Source organism: Odontesthes bonariensis, chromosome 24, assembly GCF_027942865.1.
Source record: "Odontesthes bonariensis isolate fOdoBon6 chromosome 24, fOdoBon6.hap1, whole genome shotgun sequence".
NCBI lineage: Eukaryota > Metazoa > Chordata > Actinopteri > Atheriniformes > Atherinopsidae > Odontesthes > Odontesthes bonariensis.
The window spans coordinates 25,045,269-25,064,022 of record NC_134529.1 but is presented as its reverse complement, the minus strand read 5'-3'; the positions used below and the strand labels follow the sequence as shown (position 1 = coordinate 25,064,022).

The 18,754-nt window shown below is 47.3% G+C and overlaps 1 protein-coding gene across 1 annotated transcript; it reads left to right on the top strand.

Annotated features, from left to right (window-relative positions):
• The first annotated feature begins 283 nt into the window (after positions 1–283).
• On the top strand, positions 284–16,168 carry LOC142375684 (zinc finger protein 862-like). Its single transcript, XM_075459823.1, has 3 exons — positions 284–1,550; positions 5,448–5,877; positions 16,024–16,168. The coding sequence occupies exons 1-3, from the start codon at positions 284–286 to the stop codon at positions 16,166–16,168; spliced, it is 1,842 nt and encodes a 613-aa protein (XP_075315938.1).
• Positions 16,169–18,754: the final 2,586 nt, after the last annotated feature.

The following is an 18,754-nucleotide window of genomic DNA, read 5'->3' as shown; positions in this document are numbered from 1 at the left end:
TGATGATGACCGGTCTGTACCTGTGCCAGATGTGCCGCCTCCGCCTCCAGAGAAAAGGCAAAAGTCTCGGGTGTTTCGTTCCGATTGGGGTGAAAAGTTCACATGGCTGAGGTGTGAGGTTGTTAGCGGTAAATAAATAATGTTCTGTTCGCATTGCGAAATGGCCGGACGACGCAATGGTTTTACAAAAGGATCGACTAATATGAGAATGTCCGCTCTAATTGAACACAGCCAAAGCAATGACCATGTCTCCGCGCTCCATTTAAAGCCACAGCAGGTTGTCATGAAAAGCCACTGCGAGAAGGCCACGGAAAGTTCAAAGAAAAAGTTGTCATCGCAGCTCAAAATTGTCTTCCATATGGCCAAACATGTCATTCCTTCAAACCAGTTTGTTGCGCAGACAGAGCTTCTGCGAGCTCTCGAGGCTCCAGACTTCGTCACTACCGATGGTATTTATCACCACAGTGACTCTGTTGATGACATGGAGAAGGCATTAGAAGATGTGGTGATGAATCAGATACAGGAAAAAATAAAAAGGAGTGACTTTGTTGGACTCATCATCGACGAAACAGTAAACATCACAGTTAACAAAAAGTTGATCGTTTATCTAAAGCTTGAAATGGAAGGAAAGGTGGAGACGTGCTTTCTTGGAAATTACGATGTGGACTGCGGGACCGCAAGATGCATTTATGATCGCCTAGTCGCTGTGCTTCGGGAAATGGATGTTGAACTGTCTCGTGTCATTGGCCTGGGTTCAGATGGTGCAAGCGTAATGATGGGGAGGCATGGTAGGGTTGGTGCTTTGCTTAAGCAGGCGAATCCCTTCTCCATACAAGTGCACTGCGTGGCCCACAGAGCGGCTCTTGCTGACCTGGACGCAGAAAAGTCCGTCAACAACATCACATCTTACAAAAACACAATCTCATCAGTGTACTCCTTCTACAAGCACTCAGCAACAAGAACAAACCGGCTGCGCCAACTTACAGCTGAACTCCACGACGAGGACATGGTCAGCCTCAAGCAGCCTTTCGCAGTGCGCTGGCTATCCCTACACAGGGCGGTGAAGGCCATGAAACACAACTGGCCAGCTGTGGTCATGGAGCTAACTGAAGAGGCCTTGAGAGGAAATGCAAAAGCGCAAGGACTGCTAGGTCAAATCCAGAGCTACAGCTTCATAGCCCTGACTCACGCATTGGCCGATATGCTACCTGTGATAACCAAGCTGAATTTAGTGTTTCAGAAAGATGACGTCAATCTCTCCAGTATCCGACCAGTAGTGCAAGCATCTGTCGCGGCATTCACACAGTTCCGAGATGCCCCGGGTCCAGAAGAGGAAAATTTCCTGGCAGGCTATGAAGACGGCAAGTACATGGATATAAAAGTGACCAACGCAAGCGACCGCTCAATCCAAGCTTTCAGAAAAGTCAGAGAACGGTTTGTTCAACATCTGATAGATGCCTTACAAGACAGATTCCCCGAAGACTGCTTGGATCTACTTCACTGCTTCGACACCCTCCTCAATCCTCGTAGATATCCTCCATCACAGAATGGTAAGAAGGAGCTATTCTATATTATATTATATTATATTATATTATATTATATTATATTATATTATCCATCCATCCATCCATTATCTTCCGCTGGTCCGGGGATCGGGTCGCGGGGGCAGCAGCTTGAGCAAAGAGACCCAGACGTCCCTGTCCCCGGCCACTTCCTCCAGCTCTTCTGGGGGGACCCCGAGGCGTTCCCAGGCCAGCCGAGAGACATAGTCTCTCCAACGTGTCCTGGGTCTTCCCCGGGGTCTCCTCCCAGTGGGACGGGCCCGGAACACCTCACCGGGGAGGCGTCCAGGAGGCATTCTCACCAGATGCCCGAGCCACCTCATCTGACTCCTCTCGATGCGGAGGAGCAGCGGTTCTACTCCGAGCCCCTCCCGGATGACCGAGCTTCTCACCCTATCTCTAAGGGAGAGCCCAGACACCCTGCGGAGGAAACTCATTTCGGCCGCTTGTATTCGCGATCTCGTTCTTTCGGTCACTACCCACAGCTCGTGACCATAGGTGAGGGTAGGAACATAGATTGACCGGTAAATCGAGAGCTTCGCCTTCTGGCTCAGCTCCTTCTTCACCACGACGGGCCGGTGCAGAGCCCGCATCACTGCAGACGCCGCACCAATCCGTCTGTCAATCTCCTGTTCCGTTCGTCCCTCACTCGTGAACAAGACCCCGAGATACTTGAACTCCTCCACTTGGGGAAGGATCTCATTCCCGACCCGAAGAGAGCATTCCACCCTTTTCCGGCCGAAGACCATGGTCTCAGATTTGGAGGTGCTGAGGGTCATCCCAGCCGCTTCACACGCGGCTGCGAACCGCTCCAGTGAGAGCTGAAGGTCACGGCCTGACGACGCCAACAGAACCAAATCGTCCGCAAAAAGCAGAGACCCGATTCTGAGGTCGCCAAACCGGACCCCCTCGACGCCCTGGCTGCGCCTAGAAATTCTGTCCATAAAAATTATGAACAGAATCGGTGACAAAGGGCAGCCCTGACGGAGTCCAACCCTCACAGGAAACATGTCCGACTTACTGCCGGCAATGCGGACCAGACTCTGACACCGGTCATACAGGGACCGAACAGCCCATATCAAGGAGTCCGGCACTCCATACTCCCGGAGCACCCCCCACAAGAGTCCCCGAGGGACACGGTCGAACGCCTTCTCCAAGTCCACAAAACACATGTAGACAGGTTGGGCGAACTCCCATGCTCCCTCCAGGATCCTGCGGAGGGTGAAGAGCTGGTCTACTGTTCCACGGCCAGGACGAAAACCACACTGCACCTCCTGAATCCGAGATTCGACTATCCGGCGGATCCTCCTCTCCAGTACCCCCGAAAAGACCTTACCAGGGAGGCTGAGGAGTGTGATCCCCCTATAGTTGGAACACACCCTCCGGTCCCCCTTTTTAAAGAGGGGGACCACCACCCCGATCTGCCAGTCCAGAGGCACTGCCCCCGATGTCCACGCGATGCTGCAGAGGCGTGTCAACCAAGACAGCCCCACAACATCCAGAGCCTTGAGGAACTCAGGACGGACCTCATCCACCCCCGGGGCCTTGCCACCGAGGAGTTTTTTGACCACCTCGGCAACCTCAGCCCCAGAAATGGGAGGTCCCACGTCCGAGCTCCCCAACTCTGCTTCCTCATCGGAAGGCGTGTCGGTAGGATTGAGGAGGCCCTCGAAGTACTCCCCCCACCGACTCACGACGTCCCTAGTTGAAGTCAGCAGAGCCCCGCCCTCACCATACACGGTGTTGACGGTGCACCGCTTCCCCCCCCTGAGCCGCCGGATGGTGGACCAGAATCTCCTCGAGGCCATCCGGAAATCGTTCTCCATGGCCTCCCCGAACTCCTCCCAAGCCCGAGTTTTTGCCTCAGCAACCGCCGAGGCTGCGTTCCGCTTGGCCTGTCGGTACCCATCAGCTGCTTCCAGAGTCCCACTGGCCAAAAAGGCCCGATAGGACTCCTTCTTCAGCTTGACGGCCTCCCTCACCACTGGGGTCCACCAGCGGGTTCGGGGATTGCCGCCACGACAGGCACCGACCACCTTGCGGCCACAGCTCCGGTCGGCCGCCTCAACAATGGAGGCACGGAACATGGCCCATTCGGGCTCAATGTCCCCCACCTCCCCCGGGACATGGTTGAAGCTCTGCCGGAGGTGGGAGTTGAAACTCCTCCTTACAGGGGATTCCGCCAGCCGTTCCCAGCAGACCCTCACAATACGTTTGGGCCTGCCAGGTCTGACCGGCTTCCTCCCCCACCAGCGGAGCCAACTCACCACCAGGTGGTGATCAGTTGACAGCTCCGCCCCTCTCTTCACCCGAGTGTCCAGGACATACGGCCGCAAGTCCGATGATACGACTACAAAGTCGATCATCGAGCTGCGGCCTAGGGTGTCCTGGTGCCAAGTGCACATATGGACACCCTTATGCCTGAACATGGTGTTCGTTATGGACAATCCGTGACGAGCACAGAAGTCCAACAACAAAACACCACTCTGATTCAGATCGGGGGGGCCGTTCCTCCCAATCACGCCCCTCCAGGTCTCACTGTCATTGCCCACGTGAGCATTGAAGTCCCCCAGCAGGACGAGGGAGTCTCCCGGAGGAGCACTCTCTAGTGCCTCCTCCAGGGACTCCAAAAAGGGTGGGTACTCTGAACTGCCGTTCGGTGCATAAGCACAAACAACAGTCAGGACCCGTCCCCCCACCCTAAGGCGGAGGGAGGCTACCCTCTCGTCTACCGGGGTGAACCCCAATGTACAGGCGCACAGCCGGGGGGCAATAAGTATGCCTACACCTGCTTTACGCCTCTCACCGCGGGCAACTCCAGAGTGGAAGAGAGTCCAACCCCTCTCGAGGAGGCTGGTTCCGGAGCCCAAGCCATGCGTCGAGGTGAGTCCGACTATATCTAGCCGGAACCGCTCAGCCTCGCGCACCAGCTCAGGCTCCTTCCCCAGCAGAGAGGTGACGTTCCACGTCCCAAGAGCCAGTTTCAGTAGCCGAGGATCAGACCGCCAAGGTCCCTGCCTTCGGCTGCCGCCCAGCTCACATTGCACCCGACCCCCATGGCCCCTCCCACGGGTGGTGAGCCCGTAGGAAGGGGGACCCGTGTCGTTTCTTCGGGCTGTGCCCGACCGAGCCCCACGGGCACAGACCCGGCCACCAGGCGCTCGCCGGCGGGCCCCACCCCTGGGCCTGGCTCCAGGGGGAGGCCCCGGTGACCCGCGTCCGGGCAAGGGAACACGGCGTCCAAAAGTATCACTCATCATAGGGGTCTTGTGAGCTGTTCTTTGTCTGGTCCCTCATCTAGGATCTGTTTGCCATGGGTGACCCTACCAGGGGCTTAAAGCCCCAGACAACATAGCTCCCAGACTCATTGGGGCACGCAAACCCCCCCACCACGGTAAGGTGACAGCTCAAGGGGGAGATATTAGATATTATATTATATTATATTATATTATATTATATTATATTATATATTATTATTATATTATATTATATTACATTATATTATATTATATATTATTATTATATTATATTTTATTACATATTATTATTATTATTATAATATTATCATTATTTATGTCTGTGGCATGCGCTCACTTAACATAGGCCTACCCAGTCTAACCCTACAATAACAAGATATTTACAGTTGGTTTATTAAAAATACTTTTCATTAAAAGTTAACAACAATAACTCTCATAACAAATGATAATTTTATTAAAAATGTATTCATTCAAAATGCTTAAGTTAACAATTCCTGTAATGAATGAATAGCACAATGATAGAAATAATGTCTCATCTTAACATTCCTCACTTAACAACAAAAGTTCTAATAACTCATCATTGTCTCCTATTTGCTTCTTATTCTTTCTTTTTTCTTTCTTTTTTTAGCTCTTCAAGAATATGCAGAACCAGCGATCAGAACGGTTGTTTCCCATTTTACAACTGTTGAGTCTGCAGACACCACTCCTCTTATTAATACCATTGCCCTGCGACGAGATGCCCTCGCTGTGATGACAGCGCTCCGTGGCTATGGGGGATTGCAATTCGCCACAGCCTGTGAAGTCCTCATTCGGGACTTCATCGAAATCTATCCAGAGTGGGCCAAGCTCGCCAAAATAGCTTGTGTGATCCCAGTTTCCAGTGTTCCCGCAGAGAGGGGGTTTTCGCTGCAGAACCGAATCAAGACCAAGCAGCGAAGTCGCCTCGCAGAGCACAAAGTTACGCGCCTTATGCGCATCGCCAGCTGCGGAGAGACATTACAAACTTTCAATTTCTTGTCGGCAGCTGATAATTTCAACATGGCCAAAAAACGTAAAAGGTAGTGATGTAAACCAATGAATAATTTGATGGCCTCATGCCTATTCATTTTAAATTTAGGCTACCTTAAACCGCACCATATCAGGTGCACGTCAAGACCGTTACTATAACTGTTAAAAGTCTTAATTGTATGTGGGTAAGGGGGGTTAGTTCATTAAACCACAAAAAAGTTTATTTTTTATTTTTTTGATATATGGAAGAATGATTGGTTCATCAGATACGTCTCTTAATATTAACTGCACGGGGTCGTTTGCGCAACAGGGGTCGTAAGGCCAATAAATGTGTTGAATTATTTTTTTTGTGTCAAATTGTCATTTTTTAAGCTATTAGTCACTTCAAATTTTTCTACACTAGCCTAATTAGGAACGATGGAATATTTGACCGTGGTGTTATCAAAATGTCCGGAAGGTGAAACCTCGGACGGTCACTTTGACCGGCAGGTTTTTTTTCTAACGGAAACCCTGATGTGTAGTGAGTTTGGTGACACTACACTGTATCATCATGAAGTTATTGAATATTTATTGATTCTTTTTTGTAATGTCCCTCTTCGGTTGCACTTTATAGACGGTCCCTGCTCGCTGCTCTCACAGCCGGCTGCACATAAACACTAATGTTATTGGTGTGGCTCCGAGGATGGCTCGTTTTGATGAAAGTTAGGTTGTAGCTCCTTGTCTGTCTTACTACGGTTGAAAATATTCTTGTTTTATGTTTTAACAACGTCTCACTTCTGAGTTATTGATCCCGGAAGTCCCAATCTGCCAATATCTTTACAACTTTACCGAACTCTGCAGCTGCCGCTAAAGATGGCAGCAACATTTCCGGAAAGGTAATGTTGCTGGTAAATAGCGTTTTGTAGCGGTGACATGATATGCCCCTCTCACTTCCAGGCTAATGACTTTTGGCTAAAAACGGTCAAATCAAAATTCTCAAAACACATCCAAATGACATGATTTTGATGTCAACTCAACGTATGTACTCCCAACATCCCGTAAATTGATCTAAAGTGCATTTTACTCCGGATTATCCCTTTAAGCTGAAGTTTAACCAGCGAAAAACTGCAAAAAACTAACTTTAACCACCGACTATGATGCTGTGAAGACGGGATAGAAATTGGGGGCCCACATACTCAATGCACGTCACGGGGAAAAATATTAGGACAATTACACAATAAAGTTACTCACCAAGAAGCCAACCATCACGCACAGTGCCACCTTGTAGTCTGTTCCCAACAATGCTGTTACTAAGAATGTATGAATCGTGCGTTGAAACGGGGCACCACGCCACAATGTTGGTTAATTGCATTTACCCATCACATATGATCTGTACATACTGTAGATCGAATGAAAATGTTTCCTGTTAACATACAAATTCATCATGTGATTGCGCTTTTATAGCAATGTATGTGCAGTCGATAGCTCCGATTACAAAACCGGCTCTCGCTTCAAATTGAGCTTTAATGTTGGCCTGTTCAACTTCATTGTGGGTATTTGATATACGTGGCTGAGATGTGGATAATTCTGTTCCACACGCTGGCATGGCTCGGGTCAGGGTAGACTAGCACAGTCCCAATTGGTCGGCAGCTCCCTCTGGAATGCTCCCGTTTCTAGGAACCCCAGTCTGCACATCACCTGTGAGCACAGGCAGCGCATGGCTCCTCGCTGTGTTGCGCTCCAACGCCGGCCGCAGCTCTGCGCACAGTTCTAGGAGGATTTCCCTCAAAAACGGCTAATGAGTCGCCATCACGTACCAGCAAATCCTCTCTGTCTAGTGAACACACGCTCTCTTTGAATTGCACCATTTGCAAAGTCTTCTAATACTGCTAAAGCAGCCATTGTTTTTAATGGTATGCATTACACCACTTTGTGCATGCTTTTATATTCACTCTTGTAATTGACACATGGGTGTGTTAATTGTTTATCAGTATTAATTGCTCATGTATCTCAAATGTGCACATCACTGTCTGAGGACTAATTGTTTTCACATTTATTTATTATAACAGTTTCCCAACATCACATTAGGTGTTGCCAAAGAATCAACAGCTGTAGAAAAGTGCGTACGCCAGCCCTGAAGTTGGCGTGAGGCACCGCACATTTCCACGGTCTTTTTGCTCTTGATACATCTGATCGTTGACGTGAAAAGGTGCGTACGCCACTATTTTGTACGTACGCTACCTTTGTACATGAGGCCCCAGGGCTGAATATGAGTCCCACTCCGTCCCTGACTGGCACCAAATGTGGGACTGCAACTGTCCTATTTGTGTCAGTGGAGCCAACCTGTTAACTTGAGCCTGCCACTAAGTGATCTGTTCAGAGCAGTCAACCTGTCATCCATACATTTTATTTCCCTACTGTCCAGAGATCCAGACACAACATGTTAAGTGTTTTGGCCCGGCAAGCAGGTCGTAGTAAGTTATCTGCATCCACACAAGTTGGTGTGCTCGTTGACTCAGACGTTTCTACAAATAGCAGCAGATAAAAGAGTAGAGCACCATCTGCCCTGCACGTGGAGCGAAAGAGTGGACGTGGACAGAGGGAGGGAGAGGGGGAAGACATAAAGGGATGAAACATGCCACTTTGCTTTTGCTAGTTGGGGAAGAACTGAGATAAAGTGGGTCAGTGACTCAGCTATTATGAAGGGAGAATCCATGCTTAAACCTCTTGATAATAGCCCAAAAGTTGTAACTGAGAGAAGAAAAATTTGCCATGTCAGAGAACATATACTGTACATACTGTATGTCCTGACCAGTTCTGCTGCTCACTCATGCTGCAGAGCAGAGCCGACGTTCGTTCAGTGGGCCAACAAGCCGATTAGCTGCAGGGCCACACGTATCCTCAGACTGCAGTTACTGGGTGAAGTTGCCTTTTATAGAACTGAAGTAAAAACAGGCTATTATGTGGGGAAACAGGATTTGTGTGTGTTTGTGAGAGTGTATGTGGATGCGAGAGGGAGCACCAGACTGACGAGAAGCAAAGATCGTATGCCTCCAGTCTCTGGGGTGTGCACGTGTTTGTCTTTTTATGAGTGCCTCTTAAATCAGATGTTCTCCAACCGTTCCAGCAGTGGTGTTACTCACAAACACACACACACAAACACACACACACACGGAAACACAAACAAACACACACGCAAATCACCTAACATGCATGCACCCGTTTACTATCAGCGGACACAAACAGCAGCCCACCCTGCACTCAAACAAGCAGCTTAGCAAACATTTTAATCACTGCGGTCGTAATTTCTTTTTAAAGGATAATTCCGATTTATTACACTGTAGGGCTATTATTTTTTTTATACATCTGTAAAATGAAGTCAGGTGGGAGTCATGAGCAACAGACAACCATAGAGAATATGCAGGCAAAAAGTTAATGAAAGCAATGTTTACCTATTGTACTTCCCCTTTATTATAGAGATACATGTTGGATTCTGTGACTGAATGGGTTTGTTACCATATCTACAGATCTCACCAATTACATTAATCAGCACAATGTTATCTAATTTGAGAGCAATGAAGGCCAAGTTGTTGTAAACTGGAATTACCCTCGAAACAGTGCATAAGAGGAAAAACAGAACCAAGAAGTAGATGGTAATGATGATACAAAGAGTGACAGAAAGAGGAGCCAGACTAACCACCAAAATTATACTGGCTCACAAGCTTTGCTCTTTGGCAATGGACCAACACAATCAAGTGACATGCTGTATGCAAATAGTTGAGAGCCACAAGACCAAGGTACAACAGAACTGTCTGGGCTTTCCACTGTGGTGACAGTCGTTGCAAGTTTTCCTTAGCAGAGCTAAAGGTCAGAAAAGATGACAGAGCACTCAGTCATACCACTGTAAACACAGAGGGCCCCACACCTTAACAACACTGTTTATTTACACACCAGTCAATTTGTGTGTCTGCGTAATTAGAACTAAATTAAATCCATTTTCCGGAAAATAGACCACCTGAGAGCTCATTTCGCAGACAAAATAACTCAAACAAGGACTTAAGAGGAAGGTTCAGATTCACTTGTTTGGTTTGTGAGCTGCTGTTTTGAAGAATTGAGTTGAGCAATCAGGCATCTTGGTCTTTTTTTACACTGATGTGACCATTTTTGCGATGTTGGCGCTGAAGAAGGATCACAGAAGCATTCATTTGGATTCAGATTGGATGACAGTTGACTGGATTCTAAATGGATTTACAGGACTCACATACAAGTGGCAGAGGTGGAGAATGGGCCCTATAGAAACAAACTGAATTGATATTTCCATTTTGACTTGTGGGGAAAACAAATATTGTCACAGTGTTTTATATAAGAAATGTCATTTTTCCTTCATTTTGAGCCAGCACTTAAAGACAGTCAGTTGCATTTCACTTTGAAAAACTGGTATATCACAGTATAATGATTTGGCACACCAAAGGACAATAGTCCTTATAACACGTGTTATCACTCATATCATGTAAAATATCTGTAAATGTACAAAATTATTTACTAATGCCAAATAAAATGTGACAAAGACAACTATATTACTCGTGAAATATTTCAAAAATTTATTTGAAACTTTATCAAATTAGGCTTCATCAAAGCAGCAACACATTCATTTAAACGAGACAGGTCAGAAAATTAAAAATGACGCAAAGAAAACTCAGAACGCAGAGTATTGTCCATGGTCCTAAACTACAAATGATACATGCAACATTTCAGCAATCAGCATTGAAACATGTGCTATTGTAAATATTTTACATATTACCCTTAAAGACATGGTTGGTAATCCTGTTCAGAAACACATTTTGTAATACTGGGTGAAATGGTACGTCTATCCTGAGAGAAATCTATACAAGATGTATTTAGAAAAAGGGACGAAAATAATCAGACCTCTGTGGCAGCTGCAGGACTGAGAAAAAGCTGACCAGCGTCCCGCTGATCTCGGATTGGTCGCCTACAAAAAACCAATCAGATGCCTCTGCTTTCTGCCTATGCCCACCTCTGCCGGCTCCCTGCTCCATGTGCGCACGCGGTTCTACCGGCTTTGGATGAAGCACTGACGGAATGGGGAGGGGGGGGTGGAGCTTAGAGGAGGGGACACTTTCGAATCTTGCTAGCTCTCTTGCTAGCTCTCTAGGATTACCTACCATAGCTTTAACGCCTGAATTTATATAGCTGTATATAAAAAAATGTTTTGTGTGTGTTTTAGCCTTTAAGTAGATGGTAAATAATGCTGAGATTATTCATTTCACTTTTGCATAAGAAATAAATAGAATTTTTGGTATGTTGCAAATATGGGACAACAGGCATCCTGGTCAATTTGGAGTCAATTTGGTATGTTTGGTATGTAATTTGGTATGTTGCTTATTTGCAACACCAGGCATAATGGTCAATAATAAGATAACAACAACACAGTAATATAACAGTGAAAAAAACAATGTTTTTTTATTCACCCTTTTTTTTATACATATTTATTTATATAAAGGTTCCTAGGTCCGTAGTGAATATGGACTAACCGGCATTGGTGGAATAAAGATGCTATCTCAGCTGGTTGATTGAGTCAAACGGTTTGTAGCATATATGCGACATAGGCGCTAAGGGGTTAACAAATTAGTGAGATACATGTGCCTGTCGGGGCGCGCAGATTTTGTGACGTCCTGAGAGGCGACATTAGCCGCATTCGGACAGAGCCGTTCTAAGAACGGTCCTCCTCGAATTTCGTTCTGATAACTGTCCTTCCCCAGCGGAACTGTTTCAGTCCGCACTTGCACATGAGTTGGGAACAGGTCGGGACTGATGCGACGCAACCGTCTGCGACAGTGACGTGTTACTTTAGCGCCACACTCAACAACAAAACAAAACAAAACCTACGAAAAGTAAGGAGATAAGAAAACAACACCACAAAGAAGCTAATATAGAGAGTGGGGAGGCCACCGTGTTCATGGTCTGCATGATGGTGATATTAATCATGGACAATCACATCGGGTTCTTACATCGAGGCTGGAAGAGCACACAGAGAGAGCAGAGCGCCGCAGACAAAGGAGACGACATGTTAGTTTAACTTATTAAACACGCGCCGGTTGTGTCTGTGTCGTATGAGTAAACATTTCAGCCGTGACAGCATGACAAGGGGCGTAGCTACCGACCACCAAACACCTTCGTCAGATGTGTTCCAATAGAACCCAGAAAAGACCCAGCCTCGGAGAAGGAGCTAAAATGGTTATAGGAACTGAGGGCCATGGTCCCGAGTTCCTGTATGTCCGAATGCGGGAGAAAACGGCCCCATGGATTAAAAGGTTATAGGAACTGCCAAAGGTTCCTACAGTCCGAATGCGGCTATTGTTATGTTTTGGAGGCGTGCGCGCAGGTGAGAAGGAGAATAAACGGAGTGTGTTGCTCAGCTCCAAGAGTCTTATGTTCGTGAGTTTTTGTCAGCATAAAAGAGTGACTTTAGAAGCCCTGTGCAACTTGGAAAGCTACATTAGCATTAGCTAACTTCTCCCGACAGGACGCATTTGGGCTGAGGATTGGTCCAACTGAAGCCATAAGACTGGTAACTTTCATGATACTGTCAGCTGACAGTTTTTTTCCTCTTTTCTTTCGGTGGTGGGCTGTCGGCAGTCTCTGCACTGGTGGTTGGTGGTTTGCTCCGTACAAGAAAGCGCTCCATTTTCCGTCTTGTGTGTTTCTCTGTTTTAATGTTGTCCTTCAGCCTTTGATGTGTCACGGTCTTATAATTCCCACCCGCGCAACTGCGTTAACAGCGAAATATGGGGTTCTCTGAGGATCTTTTTTTAAATAATTGGTTTTAGGTATAGAGTTTGCCTCTGTATTATGAAATGAGTGCATACAAAGTACTGATATAGTAAATTAAAAAATAATTATTTTTGTGTAGTTGTATATTGCAATAATAATGTATGGTTGTCACAAAATCCCACGGCACACCTGGACTTGCCTGCACACAGTTTGGTAACCACTGCCTTAGCCTTCCAATCGTAAAACAGTGGTAGCTGCTAAGATTGCTAAAGGTATGAAAGGCCTGCTCTGGAGCCAGTGTGTGCTCTTGAACCATGTAGACACAAACGCACGCACGTGTGAAGGAGAGGTGCTTATCTATCCACCAAGAGGCTGTCTGTGTCAGGATGAAGGGTTCAATCTTCTACTTGTTATACCTGGTGTGAGATTATATCAATACTATTCATTTTACGATATGTGTGTGGCAGTATGATTACAAGCTTAGATGGATGTTGTTTAAAATGACCATATAAGGCCCTTTTTCTGTTAATAACCATATAAGGCCAGTTTCCTGTTATGCTGCCGGTTGTGCCACAAGACCATGAACAACTGCCACTTGGACGGAGATAACACAAATACTGAAACATGTAATCAGAAGGGAGAAGGAAAATCCCCAGATCTCACTTAGCAGTAGGACAGAATGCATATCATGTAACTGTGTGATCTCCAGAAGCTTCTGCAATAAACCAACTAAACCTTGGAATGAGTCTTGACCTTTATGCTCACACTTCGATCAACGGACTCGGGGAAGCCAGCTATAATTGGGGCTTCAACACTGGCTAATTCAGGCAACATCTACTATAGAAAAAAAAAATTGTGTCAACCAGGGCTTTGCAGAGACCTTTGGAGGGGCAGGTGCTCAAAGTCAAAAGGGGGCACATGGAGCACGAATTTGAAACACTCCTTTTGTTTTTGTTTTTTTTAATGTCCTCTCCTTACGAGGCATCGCTGCAGAATGAAATATGATTGATAAACATAATCTAATACACATAAACACACACACACTGTGACATTTCATAATTTTTTCAAGACATGCTGTATAGCTATGAATTTGCTCCATGGTGCTGATTCATAATCTGCCGTTTATTATTCATAGTGCTGATAATAAAATAAAAAATAATTAAATGATATAGAAATCATTTATTTAAATGTATTTGTGCTTGACTATCCACTTTGCGAAAGACAGCAAGGTTATAAAAGTTATAAATTTATGCATATCACGGTTGCTATGCGCCGGCCTTATCGGCAGCAAGTCTGTGTAGCTCTCAATTTTTCTCGTCGTTTATATGATTACATGTCATTTTTAGTTTTTAGTTTCTATCTAAACATTTTTAGTTATTTTTATTGATCTGCTTTTTTGTTTTATTTTAATTTTTTGACAATGTGCACTACTACTAAAGCAGTGTACACAAGAGAAGAACTGTTGGCACTGTCAAGGATTGGACGTGGAATTAAACATCCAATTCCGCAGCTGTACCGTGGATGCAGAGCTGGAGCGAAACTAAAGGCAAAGAGGCACAACAGGAGGTGGAGGTACAAACCTTTTCTGCCCTCAGTGATTATGGGAAACGCTAACTCACTACCAAACAAGTGTGATGAGCTAGAGGCGCTTATGCGGAACCAATGGCTGTATAAGGAGAGCAGTTTGATCTGTTTGTCTGAGTCCTGGCTGAACCACAACACACCAGTGTGTGGACATACCTGGCTTCACAGCCGTACGAGCGGATCTGGACCTGAGTACGAGCGGCAGTAAGCGGAAAGGCGGGGGTGTTATACTGTTCTTTAATCAGAGATGGGTAAACCCCCGCAATGTGACCATTAAGGAGAGGGTTTGTTGTCCAGACATCGAAATGCTGTCAGTTGGTTTCCGTGCGTTCTATGTGCCCAGAGACTTCCCATACACAGTCATAGTTGTTTACATTCCACCGAGGGCGGCACCTACAACGGCGTGTGACGTCATCCATGACGCCGTTGCTAGGATACAAACCCAGCATCCTGAGGCATTCATTGCAATCACAGGGGATTTCAACCACGTCTCTCTATCCTCCTGCCTGACTGGCTTTGTACAGTATGTGGACTGTCCAACACGTGGAGAAAAGACATTAGATCTGTTCTATGCTAACGTGAAGGAGGCTTACAGGGCAGTGTCTCTTCCACCACTGGGTAGATCTGATCACAGCATGGTCTATCTACAACCCACATACAGACCGTGTGTACAAAGACTTCCTGTTACTACCAGATCTTTCAGGAAGTGGTCAACAGAGGCGAGTGATTCATTGAGAGACTGCTTTGATGTCACAGACTGGGCTGTACTGCTGGAGGAAGACGAAATGGACATTGACATGGACAGGAGGGTCAGCACCATCACTGACTACATTAACTTCTGTAGGGACACTGTGATTAAAGTCAGGACTGTAAGGTGCTATCCAAATAATAAACCATGGATCACCAGTGACATCAAAGACCTCCTGAACCAGAAAAAGAGGACATTCCAGAATGGGGATGGAGAACTCTCAGTCTGTGGAAGGTGATGTGGACAGAGCCAATACTTTCAACCAATATTACAACAGGTTTGATAGTGTGGCTTTTTCCACCTATGCTGCTGCTCCCTTCACCCCCACCACTACAGCTGCTTCCTCTATACTGCTTCCACTGCCCTACTGTACTTCCACCTCAATGGCAACCTGCATCGCCAAGCCTCCTCCTCCGCCTGACTGCACCTCCACCTCTGCAGCAACTGTCACCAACAGGCTTCTTCTTTCCAGCTGTACCTCCACCTCTACAGCAACTTCCACCGGCTGGTCTCCTGAGCCAAGCTACACCTCCACCTGTGCGGCAGCTTCCACCACCAGGCATACTGAGCCCAGCTGCACCTCCACCTCTGCGGCAGCTTCCACCACCAGGCCTACTGAACCCAACCGCACATCTACCTCTGCGGCAGCTTCTGTCACGTTTTGGGTTTTGTGTTGTATAATTTCTGTTGGGCAACGTCCCTGGTATCAACTGTGTAATCGCTGGGACTAACATGGACTCCATATATGGACTGGGGATTATTGGTTGTAAAGAATGGACTGATGCGATTGGTGGGACTGATTGATTCGGGGCGGGAGAAATGCTTTTTCTATGCGGGGGATTTGTCACTGGGGGAGCTTCCTTGGGGCCAGCGCGGCGACGTCACCATGCCGCAACGGAACCGGCACAGCTGATGCGACCACAACGACATCACCACCAGCCGAAGCAGCAGCAGGAGATTCGTGGCGTTTTGAGGATGGGCATGATCGCACGCCTGCTAAAGGAAAGTGCTTTACTTCTCCCTATGTTCTCGTGGCGTGCATGAGCTATGTGCTAGTCTCCTCCTGGTGCCAGTAGATGTGTTTTGTTCCGAGGTGCCTGGGACTCGAGGAGTGCTGGAGGGAAACCGGAGCCGGCGTCAGGAGCCAGGAGGGCAGCGACGAGAGACTGGAGATCTTCAAGTGGATCGAGAGGGATTGTCGCGGAGGTATTGCTGGAAGTCTGGTGGCTAGAGGCTGATGAGCTGGACTGTGTGAAGGGATATCCGTTGGCCATTATTCCGCCTGGTATCATGGCCGCCACGTCGGATCCGTGAGTCATGCGTGGACTGGGGGTACAGCTAAGTTTGCTTTGTTTTTTTCTTTCGGGTCGGTGTGGGAAAGCCGCCGACCCGACGTGGACTCTTTGCTCTGTATTGGGTAGCAGCGCATCTGCTTGGTGCTAGCAGATCCCCGTGAACTCCTCTTCGATGGTGTAACGCATCATTGCTAAATGAAGTCAGTGACTTGGTGTGAGTAGAATAGTGTAGTATACAAGTTGTCATTTTATGCTAGCGTGTTGGTTGCTGGTTTACTCTTATATCCATGAGTAGTAGTCCCTATGGGGTCGGGGGGGGGGGTTGCTATTGGTGTGCTGTGATTTATAGCATTAGTTGCATGCGGTGATCTGAGTCTTTGTGTTGCTGTGCCATATCTCGTGTGCTGATATTGCTGTGGTGGGGTGTAATATTTTGATTATTACCTTGCTGCATTTTTCTTTCTTTTTTTTATGTGTTTATTTGGGCTCGACTATGCCATTGGGACTACTATAGCTGTGACCGTTGTGTGCCTTGAACCTTTGCATGAACTGTTTGCTGTGCTTAAACTCCTGACTGATTGTGCTTTGATGTGCCTAATGTGGGGTGTATTGTGGTATTAACTGTGCCACTCTTGGTTGGGTTTGGGATGGGGGACCTGTCTGTTATTCACAGTGTGGCTGCTGACCCATGAGAGTAAAACCTTTAAACTGATTCCTCTGTTGTGGTGTCTTGTGTCTCCGAGGGGATTGAATCTGTGGCAAGCCACGACACTTCCACTGCCAGGCCTTCTGAACCCAGCCACACCTCCAACTCTGTGGCAGTTTTCACCACCAGGCCTCCTAAGCCCAGCTGCACATCCACCTCTGCGGCAGCTTCTACCTCCAGGCATCCTGAGCACAGCTGCATCTCCACATCTGTGGCTGCTCCCACCGCCTGGCCTCCTCAGTCCAGCTGCACCTCCACCTCTGCAGCAACTCCCACCACTAGCCCTCCTCTGTCCAGCTGCACACCCACCCCCATCACTATGGTTGATCACTCCTGTCGCCATCCCTCCGCTACAACCTCTGTATCTAACTATAGAGGAGGTTGGAGCTGAGCTCAGGAGACTTAAGTCAGGGAGGGCTTCAGGCCCAGATGGAGTCTGCCCAAGGCTTCTGAGGGACTGTGCTGGTCAACTAGCAGTCCCTCTTCAGAGGCTCTTTAATATGAGCATTCAGATGGAAAAAGTCCCGGTACTGTGGAAAACTTCTTGTCTCATGCCCAAATTAGGGCAACCGGTGGAGCTGAATGACTACAGACCGGTGGCTTTGACATCTCATATCATGAAGACCTTGGAGAGATTGCAGGTTGCTGAGGCTCTTGATCCCCTCCAGTTTGCCTACCAGAAACACATAGGAGTGGAAGACGCGATTCTGTACATGTTGCATCGGGCATATGCGAATCTGGATGTGCCTGGTTCATATGTGAGAGTCATGTTCTTTGACTTCTCCAGTGCCTTCAACACCATACAGCCTCCCATACTGAAAGACAAGCTGCTAGGTATGGGTGTGGCCCCCTCCCTGACATCATGGATTATAGACTATTTGTCTGCCAGACCACAGTATGTCAGGATGGGGAAATGTGTTTCTGGAACACTGGAATGCAGTACTGGTGCTCCGCAGGCTACTGTTTTGGCTCCTTTTCTTTTCACCCTGTACACATCGGACTTCAGTTACAACTCAGAGTCCTGCCACATTCAGAAGTATTCTGATGATACGGCTGTTGTGGCATGTGTGCATGGTGGACAGGAGAAGGAGTACAGGGACCTTGTGGAGGCCTTTACTGACTGGACCAAAAAGAACTGTTTGCTCCTGAACACCACCAAGACCAAAGAGCTGGTGGTGGACTTGAATAAGTCTCACAATCCCCCCCCCAGCTGCTTCACGCTGGTTTGTTTGAAGAAAGCGGGGGTGGGGATTCCCAAAGACGTAGCGGGGAGTGTGCTTCGGCTGTGTTTTCCGCACTGGAAACTAGTTCCCAAACCGACATGAGCAAAGCAAGCCTTCCGTGTTGATTTACACAGTCATTTGCACTCGATGTGAAAGTACACCACTCACACAGTAATTAGAAGGTAAATCAAGTAAATTAATTCACGTTGGGCGAAATATTTCGAGTGGCGACGCTGGCGACGCTAGCATGTATGTATTACGCGCAACCAAGCAGTGGTCAGTGCTGTGAGATAGGGACAATGCCTGGGTCGCCAGGAAAACGCTCCCACACACTTATTTATGTCTCGGGAATGCGGGGATACACTTAATTTGGCCTGGGGGTGGCATATCCCTTTAAGAACAGGCTTAAAACTTTCCTTTTTGATAAAGCTAATAGTTAGGGATGGCTCAGGTGATCCTGAAACATCCCATAGTTAAGCTGCTATAGGCCTAGACTGCTGGGGGGCCTCATCTGTCACACCTTTCCTCACTTTACTCTCTTTATGTATGTGTGACATTATTGTGGTCATTAACTCGTGTTTCCCTGTTCCAACAGATATC

Bases quoted from the DNA above. Each gene is read 5' to 3' on its own strand.
- LOC142375684 (XM_075459823.1), top strand. From the start codon at position 284: ATGAAAAGCCACTGCGAGAAGGCCACGGAAAGTTCAAAGAAAAAGTTG. The intron at 1,551-5,447 runs GTAAGAAGGAGC...TTCTTTTTTTAG, and splicing joins ATATCCTCCATCACAGAATG to CTCTTCAAGAATATGCAGAA. The intron at 5,878-16,023 runs GTAGTGATGTAA...TTTTGTTCCGAG, and splicing joins ATGGCCAAAAAACGTAAAAG to GTGCCTGGGACTCGAGGAGT.